Source organism: Pantherophis guttatus, chromosome 11, assembly GCF_059756535.1.
Source record: "Pantherophis guttatus breed Tessera chromosome 11, ASM5975653v1, whole genome shotgun sequence".
NCBI lineage: Eukaryota > Metazoa > Chordata > Lepidosauria > Squamata > Colubridae > Pantherophis > Pantherophis guttatus.
In genome coordinates this window covers 20539193-20546965 of record NC_142073.1, presented here as the reverse complement: position 1 = coordinate 20546965, position 7773 = coordinate 20539193, and the positions used below count along the sequence as shown (strand labels likewise).

The window sequence follows — 7773 nt, the reverse complement described above, 5'->3', positions numbered from 1 at the left end:
CTCATTTCGTGACTGTTTGAATTTACAACAGCACTGAAAAAAGTGATTTAGGACCGTTGCAGCATCCCCCTGCGGTCACATGATCAAAATTTGATTTTAATCTTGGCCAGTGGCAGGGCTGAAATGCTCCCGGTTCGGACCGGATCGCCCAATCCGGTAGCGATGGAGGCGGGTGGTTCGGAGAACCGGTAGCAAAAATCCCTGCCCCCCCCCGCCATGCCCAGTTGAGCCGCACAATCATCAGAGGCTTTTTAAAAAAGCCTCTGCCGATCAGGCAACTCAGCTGAGATTGTCAGAGCCTTTTGAAAGCATTTTTTTACAACCTCTTCGCTGAAGAGTTTGTAGAAAAAATGGTTTTAAAAGTTAAAAAAAAATTGGCCACGCCCACCCAGTCACATTACCCCCCACACACCAAGCCACGCCCACAGAACCGGTACTAACAAATTTTAGATTTTATCACTGGCATGTGATCATCTTTTACGACCCTCTGACAAGCCAAGTCCATGGGGAAGACAGATTCAATTTAGCAACCTTGTTACTATGCTGTTTCCTGAAAATAAGACCTCCCCTGATAATAAGCCCAATCGGGCTTTTGAGCGCATGTGCTAAAAATAAGCGCCCCCGAAAATATTTAAACACATGCGCAGCCGGTCCCCGCCATTTCCTCTGGTTAGGGTTAGGGAGACAGAACTGGAAATCAGGTAAGACAGCAAGAGGAGCCCCGTCTTGCTCCACGTGCCCCAAAATAATAAGACCTCCCCAAAAATAAGGCCATTATTTCGGGGTTCAAAGAAATATAAAAAAAATACAGGGAAATACGGTAACTTAACAACCGCAATGATTCACAGTGGCAAGGCAGGTTGTACCATGGGGCAAAATTCAACTTACCCACTGTCTTGCTTAGCAATGGAACTTTTGGGCTCAATTTCAGTCGTAAGTCGAGGACTACTTGTATCGTAAGTTTCCTAAATCAAATATAATTTAGGACAGTGATAGCTAACCTTTTTGCCATTGCGTGCCAGGAAGGGGATGGAGGTTTGCGTGCGTGCATGCCCACACCCATAATTCTATGTGACCCGCCCCGTGCATGTGCGTATGACCCCCCCTCCCCCACACTCCTAGAGAGGCTCTGGAGCTGGGGACAGCAAAAAGCATCACTTCCTATCCAACCGACAATTGGGAAATGAGCCGTTTTGGGCCTCCGAGGGGGTAGGGAAGGCTGTTTTCGCCCTCCCCAGATGCATAGAGAGGATCTGGAGCCAGATGAGAAAGAAAAACGGGCCTTCTCCACCCACCCAGGCCCTCCGGAGGCAGGAAACAGCCTGTTTCCCTACTTCTGGTGGGCCCAGAAAGCCCGAAAATCAGCTGGCACCAGAGCTGAGCTGGCGTGCCAGGCGACATGGCTCCACATGCCTCCTGTGGCACGTGTGCCATAGGTTCACCATCACGGGTTCAGGAGAAGTCAGAGCACATTAGACTCGTTCTCATAAAATAATCCATAAAGCCGTGCCCCCATTCCTTCCCAGCTAATTAGACGATAAGAGCAGCTTAATGTACCCAAACAAAATGAACCACGGCGGAAGCCTTGTTCCAGCCTTCTGTTTAGGTGGGTTTTTCATCAGCTTTTTTTCCTTAGGACTTAATACCAAATCTGTTATCTCTGTCCTGATCTAGAACTGGAATTGGTGAGTGTGATATTCCTGCAGGCTACTGTTTTCAGCCACGAGCGCGGGAGTCTCTCCGATCATTATTTTGGGCCAGCTTTTTCTGGTTTCGTAGGCGATAAAAAGCCTGCATGTCTGACCCCGCTGCGTTACAGACCCCAATCTGCCCACTCCTCTTCCCTGGGACCTGTGATTTCAGGGGGAATCGAGATGAAGAGGGGAGGGCCCGAGATGGTGGAGCTGCCAAGGATCCAACGGGGAGAAGATCGGGAGTGTCTGAATGGCCGCTTCACCATTAGCACCCTGTTCAGCCCGGAGGGTAGCGGCACCAACTCCTACAGTCAAACGGGAGCTGCTCCCTATGACATCACCCAAACCAGCCACTGTACCCATAACAGCACCTTCTACATGCAGACCTTTGGATATAACACCGTTGATGTTGTGCCCAGCTATGAAAACTATGCCAACACCAAGCTCTGTGGTGAAATCCAGAAACCGAGACCAACGCTTGCGGATCTGCACTCTTTTCTTAAGGTATAGTCCAACTAATTCAGAGCCACCCCCTTCCTCTTTTCCCTTCCCTTCCCTTCTTCATCCTCCTCTCCCTTCATCCTCCCCTTCTCCTTCTTCATCCTCCCCTCCCCTTCCTTTCACTTCCCTTCATCCTTTTCTTTCTTCATCTTCCCCTCCCCTTCTTCATCTTCCTCTCGCCTTCATTCTTTATCCTTCTTTTCCTCATCCTCTCCTTCCCCTTCATCCTCCCCTCCCTTCTTCATCCTCCATTCCCCTTCCTTTCATCCCCTTCCTTTCCCTTCATCTTTTCTTTCTTCATCTTCCCCTCCCCTTCTTCATCTTCCCCTTTCCTTTTCCTTCTTCATCCTCCCCTCCCCTTCATCCTTCCTTCCCCTTCTTCACTCTTCCCTTCCTTTTCCTCCCCTTCTTCATCCTCTCCTCCCCTTCTTCTTCCTTCCTTTCCCTTCCTTCCCCTTCTTCATCCTCCCCTTCCTTTCATCCTCCCCTTCCTTCCCCTTCTTCATCCTCCCCTTCCTTTCATCCCCTTCCTTTCCCTTCATCCTTTTCTTTCTTCATCTTCCTCTCTCCTTTTCCTTTCTCTTCTTCATCCTCCCCTCCCCTCCATCCTTCCTTCCCCTTCTTCTTCCTTCCCTTCCCTTCCTTCCCCTTCTTCATTCTCCTCTCCCTTCATCCTCCCCTTCCTTTCATCCCCTTCCTTTCCCTTCATCCTTTTCTTTCCTCATCTTCCCCTCTTCTTTTCCTTTCTCTTCTTCATCCTCCCCTCCCCTCCATCCTTTCTTCCCCTTCTTTACTCTTCCCTTCCTTTTCCTCCCCTTCTTCCTCCTCTCCTTCCCCTTCTTCCTTCACTTCCCTTTCCTTCCTTTCCCTTCTTCATTCTCCTCTCCCTTCATCCTCCCCTTCCTTCCCTTTCTTCATCCTTCCCTTCCTTTCATCCCCTTCCTTTCCCTTCATCCTTCTCTTTCTTCATTTTTCTCTCTCCTTTTCCTTTCTCTTCTTCATCCTCCTCTTCATCCTTCCTTCCCCTTCTTCACTCTTCCCTTCCCTTTCCTCCCCTTCTTCATCCTCTCCTTCCCCTTCTTCTCCCTTCCCTTCCCTTCCCTTCCCTTCCCTGATATCACAGCTACTGCTGTTGTCTCTTCCACATGGAAACTTTGCTGGGGCATTTCCTTCCTAAAATCAAAACTACGATTCTTCAGCCTTCTCCGGAGCCTGCTCTTGTGCTCTTTCTGTTTCAGAGTGAAGTCCTCCAAGCGAAGCACATTGAGATAACCATCCTATCGTTCCTGATGCTTCTCAAGTATATGGGCACCCCCCACATTCTCCAAACTTTTATCGACCTAATATCCTTCCTTCTTAGAAACCATCCTCTCTGTCCGTGTGTTTTTCCAGCAAGAAAATAGCCACCGGCATCCTCCGAGATACGAAGCCCACAGAAGCAACAGCTTCTCCGAAGAAGTGGTGGGAGAAGAGGCTGGTAAGGAGAAAGAGAAGAATCAAGGAGAGCCCGTCCGATTCGGGTGGGCCAAGGGGGTAATGGTGAGTAGCTTTCACAGATCATCTAAATCTTTACACGATCCTTTCCAACCCCACTCAATGCTTTGGGCTACTGTGTTCACCATCCTGGACCAGCTTGGTCTCACCTAAAGGACAACATGCTCTTGATCTCTTGCCTGATTTTTATGATATAATTTTAACAGTCCTAAAGCAGAGGTACAAATTAAGCTTAAATCTCCAAAGCCACAACGTTAAAGGTAAAGGTAAAGGTTCCCCTCGCACATATGTCCTAGTCGTTCCCGACTCTAGGGGGCGGTGCTCTTCTCTGTTTCAAAGCCAAAGAGCCAGCGCTGTCCGAAGACGTCTCCGTGGTCATGTGGCTGGCATGATTCAACGCCAAAGGCACATGGAACACTGTTCCCTTCCCACCAAAGGTGGTCCCTATTCTTCTACTTGCATTTTTTATGTGCTTTCGAACTGCTAGGTTCGGGGACAAGGAACGGGAGCTCACCCCGTTACGCGGCACTAGGGATTTGAACCGCTGAACTGCCGACTTTTCGATTGACAAGCTCAGTGTCTTAGCCACTGAGCCACTGCATCTCACATAATGCTACAACATTACAGTTTCTTAAAGCCACAACTTCCTGCCACTGAATGGACCTTAAGGACCCAAACAACTAAAGACGCAAGACTACATAGTGGAGAAATATTGTGTTAATTTGAATAAATGTTAAGAATATTTGTACGGTCATAATTTTCAGAAAAGAAAGGGGAAAAAACACCACAAAATAGATCCACGGAGAGGCAGAATTCCAGCGCTGTGTAAATTCCAGCGTTTCTTTCCCTGACATTCTGTTTTCTAATAAAGGAGAATATTTGTAGCTCAGGGTTGAAATGAGGAGTCCTTGGTGCTCTCTGACCTTGAGTGGTTTTCTTGCAGACATTTTATCACAACCTAGATAACATCATCAGTGTTAGAAGGATATGGGGCTTCTAGCAGTGGTGAAATCCATTTTTTTTTTACTACCGGTTCTGTGGGCGTGGCTTGGTGGGCGTGGTGTGGCTCGGCGTGGTGTGGCTTGGTGGGCGTGGCAGGGGAAAGGTACTGCAAAATCCCCATTCCCTCCTCACTCCTGGGGGAAGGATACTGCAAAATCCCCATTCCCTCCCCACTCCTGGGAGAAGGATATTGCAAAATCCCCATTCCCATTCCCAGCCAGAGATGGTATTTGCCAGTTCTGCGAACTGCTCAAAATTTCCGCTACCGGTTCTCCAGAACCTGTTAGAACCTGCTGGATTTCAGCCCTGGTTTCTAGCACTGATGATGTCATCTAGATTAGGTAATGACACATCTGCAAAAAAAAAATAAAATAAAAATAAAACCCCACCAAGCTCAGAAAGCACCAAGGACCCCTCATTCCGTCTTCTAAATCTTTAGCTAAAGTAGTCCTCAAGTTATAACTGTAATGGAGCCTGTCCATCATGCTTGCAACTCTTCATGGTCGTAAAGCAGATCAATCGACCTGCTTTCATGACGTTTTTTACAGCGGTTGTTAAATGAACCTATGATTCGCTATAGGCTGCCAAAAAAGAAGCAAATTGTGGTCACTTGATTGCAGAAGGCTGCAATATTCATAAATGCAGCCTGGTTGCCAAGCACCTGAAATGAGGTCACATGACCCTGGGAGAAGCCCAGCCATTGGAACTTCAAATTCAAGTTGTAAGGACTCCTTATGTAGATCCCTCAGAACTTCCACTGGTTGCTAAGTGACCGCTTGCTAAGTCAAGGTCTACCTGGATTTCTTTCCTTCTCCCTCTCTCTTTGTCTGTCTCTCTCTCTCATCCCCCAAAGCAATTGATTCTTCAAATTATTCAAAACCAGGGGTGAAATGATCCCGGTTCGGACCGGATCACCTGATCCGGTAGCGATGGCGGCGGGTGGTTCGGAGAACCAGTAGCAAAAATCCCTGCCCCCCCCATGCCCAGCTGAGCCGTGCAATCATCAGAGGCTTTTTTAAATTTATTTTTAAAAGCATTTTTTCTACAACCTCTTCGGCTGAAAAAATGCAAAAAGCCTCTGATGATCAGGCAACTCAGCTGGGATCGTCAGAGGCTTTTAAAAGCATTTTTTTAACAACCGCTTCGGCTGAAGAGGTTGTAGAAAAAATGGTTTTAAAAGTTAAAAAAAAAGTTGGCCACGCCCACCCAATCACATTACTCCCCCCACCACCACCAAGCCACATCCACAGAACCGGTAGTAACAAATTTTACATTTCACCACTGGGGGAAATCCAGCAGGTTCTGACAGGTTCTGGAGAACTGGTAGCGGAAATTTTGAGTATTTCAGAGAACTGGCAAATGCCACCTCTGGCTGGCCCCAGAGTGGGGAGGGAATGGGGATTTTGCAGTATCCTTCCCCTGCAGTGGGGTGGGAATGGAGATTTTGCAGTATCCTTCCCCTGCCACGCCCACCAAGCCACACCCACCAAGCCACACCACTCCCACCAAACCACGCCCGCACAACCGGGAGTAAAAAAAAATGGATTTCACCACTGTTCAAAACAACCATTAAAAACTGTTTGCTGGTGGAGCAACGATCAAGCCGATACAGTTAGGCAGGACAAGAACTAACAGATGGAAGGTGATGGAAGAGAGAGATCCAACCTAGAATTGAGGAGAAAATTCCTGCTAGAACAATTAATCGGTGAAACGGCTTGTCTCCAGAACTTTTGGCCGCTCCATCAATGGACGCTTTCAAGAAAAGATTAGACAGCCAGAATGCCAGTGTCCAGAATGGTACAGGGCAGTGGTGGTGAACCTCTTACTCACTGAATGCCAAACAAGTATGCGCTTCACTTACGTGTGACTCCTCCCTTGTGCGCTGCGTGCACAACCACACCATTTGTGCATGCGTGTGGCTTTTGCGCGGCTCCCCCGTGTTCTGTGCATGCAATTGCACAATATGTGCATGCACACAGCTTTCGTGCATGCAATGCATGCATGCGAACGGCATCTGCGCATGTGTGCGCTGCGCATAGGTACTCTCACACGTGTGTGCAAATGCACAGGAGAGCTCCGAAGACCAGCTAGGTCTCTGGAATTGCGCGCATGCATACTGGAGCCTGAACACCAGCTGTTGGTGCACGCACATGTGCAGCTACAGGTGAGTTGGGTGAAGGCTCGCATGTCCGGAAAGATGTGTGCCACCTCGGGCATGCATGCCATAGTTCTCCATCACGGGTATAAGGTCTCCTGCTTGGGCAAGGGGTTAAATTAGAAGACCCCCAAGATGTCTTCCAACTCTGTTATTCAGTATTCTATATTTTGTGATCTCACGGAGCTAACTGAAGTGTTCCTAGCATCCGATCTCTGGTTTTCCTTGAGGACCTTCTATCTGTCGTCCTTCCCAGGGGTAAGCTCCTAGGGGTTCGGCAGGGTTCGGTCGATCCTCTAGCCAAGAATCCCCGGGGTTCAGCGAACTCCCAAATGCCACCTCTGGCTGGCCACGCCCATGCCCACCCCATCCCGCTCCTCCCACCCCGCCCTTCCCACCCCACCCCTCCCAGGAGTCTCCACACGGCTCGTTCATCATTCCAGGTAAGTGCAGTGGCCATGTGGACGGGCCTACCGAGGTTCTGGAAGTCCAGAAAAGGCCCTGTTTCTAACCTCCAGAGAGCCTCCGGACTCTGGAGAAAGCAGTTTTCGCCTCCCGGAGGCTCGAGGAAAGCCTCCGGAGCCTGGGGAGGGCAAAAACCATCCCCTGTGCTGTGGTGCCGATTACACCACGCCCACCATGGAAACGCCCACACAGCAACGGGGCAGCGAACCCATTGCTAAAAGATCTGAAGCCCACCCCTGGTCCTTCCCAGTTACTAGTTGCTGCTTCTGCCTTCTAGATTCGTTGCATGCTTAACATCTGGGGTGTGATCCTGTACCTCCGGCTTCCTTGGATCACTGCACAAGCAGGGATAGGTAAGTCCTGTCAAATTCATTGGCTGCTGGGCATGGCCGGTTGGGGAATTCTGGGAGATGAAGAAGTCCACGAGTCTTAAAAGTTGCTAAGTTTGGAGACCCTTGCCTA

General features: G+C 49.1%; 1 protein-coding gene across 3 annotated transcripts in view; it reads left to right on the top strand.

Moving 5' to 3' along the window:
* Positions 1-1649: 1649 nt before the first annotated feature.
* The window catches only part of SLC12A3 (solute carrier family 12 member 3), a 42811-nt gene continuing 36687 nt past the window's right edge, over positions 1650-7773 (top strand). For 2 of the 3 annotated variants that reach the window (XM_034425460.3, XM_034425462.3), the window contains exons 1-3: positions 1745-2198; positions 3588-3734; positions 7589-7664. In XM_034425460.3, coding sequence (XP_034281351.1) covers positions 1875-2198; positions 3588-3734; positions 7589-7664 — 547 coding nt within the window. In that variant the 5' untranslated portion in view covers positions 1745-1874. Of the gene's footprint in view, positions 2199-3587; positions 3735-7588; positions 7665-7773 lie in introns of all 3 variants that reach the window. The other variant, XM_034425458.3, reaches the window with a different exon arrangement.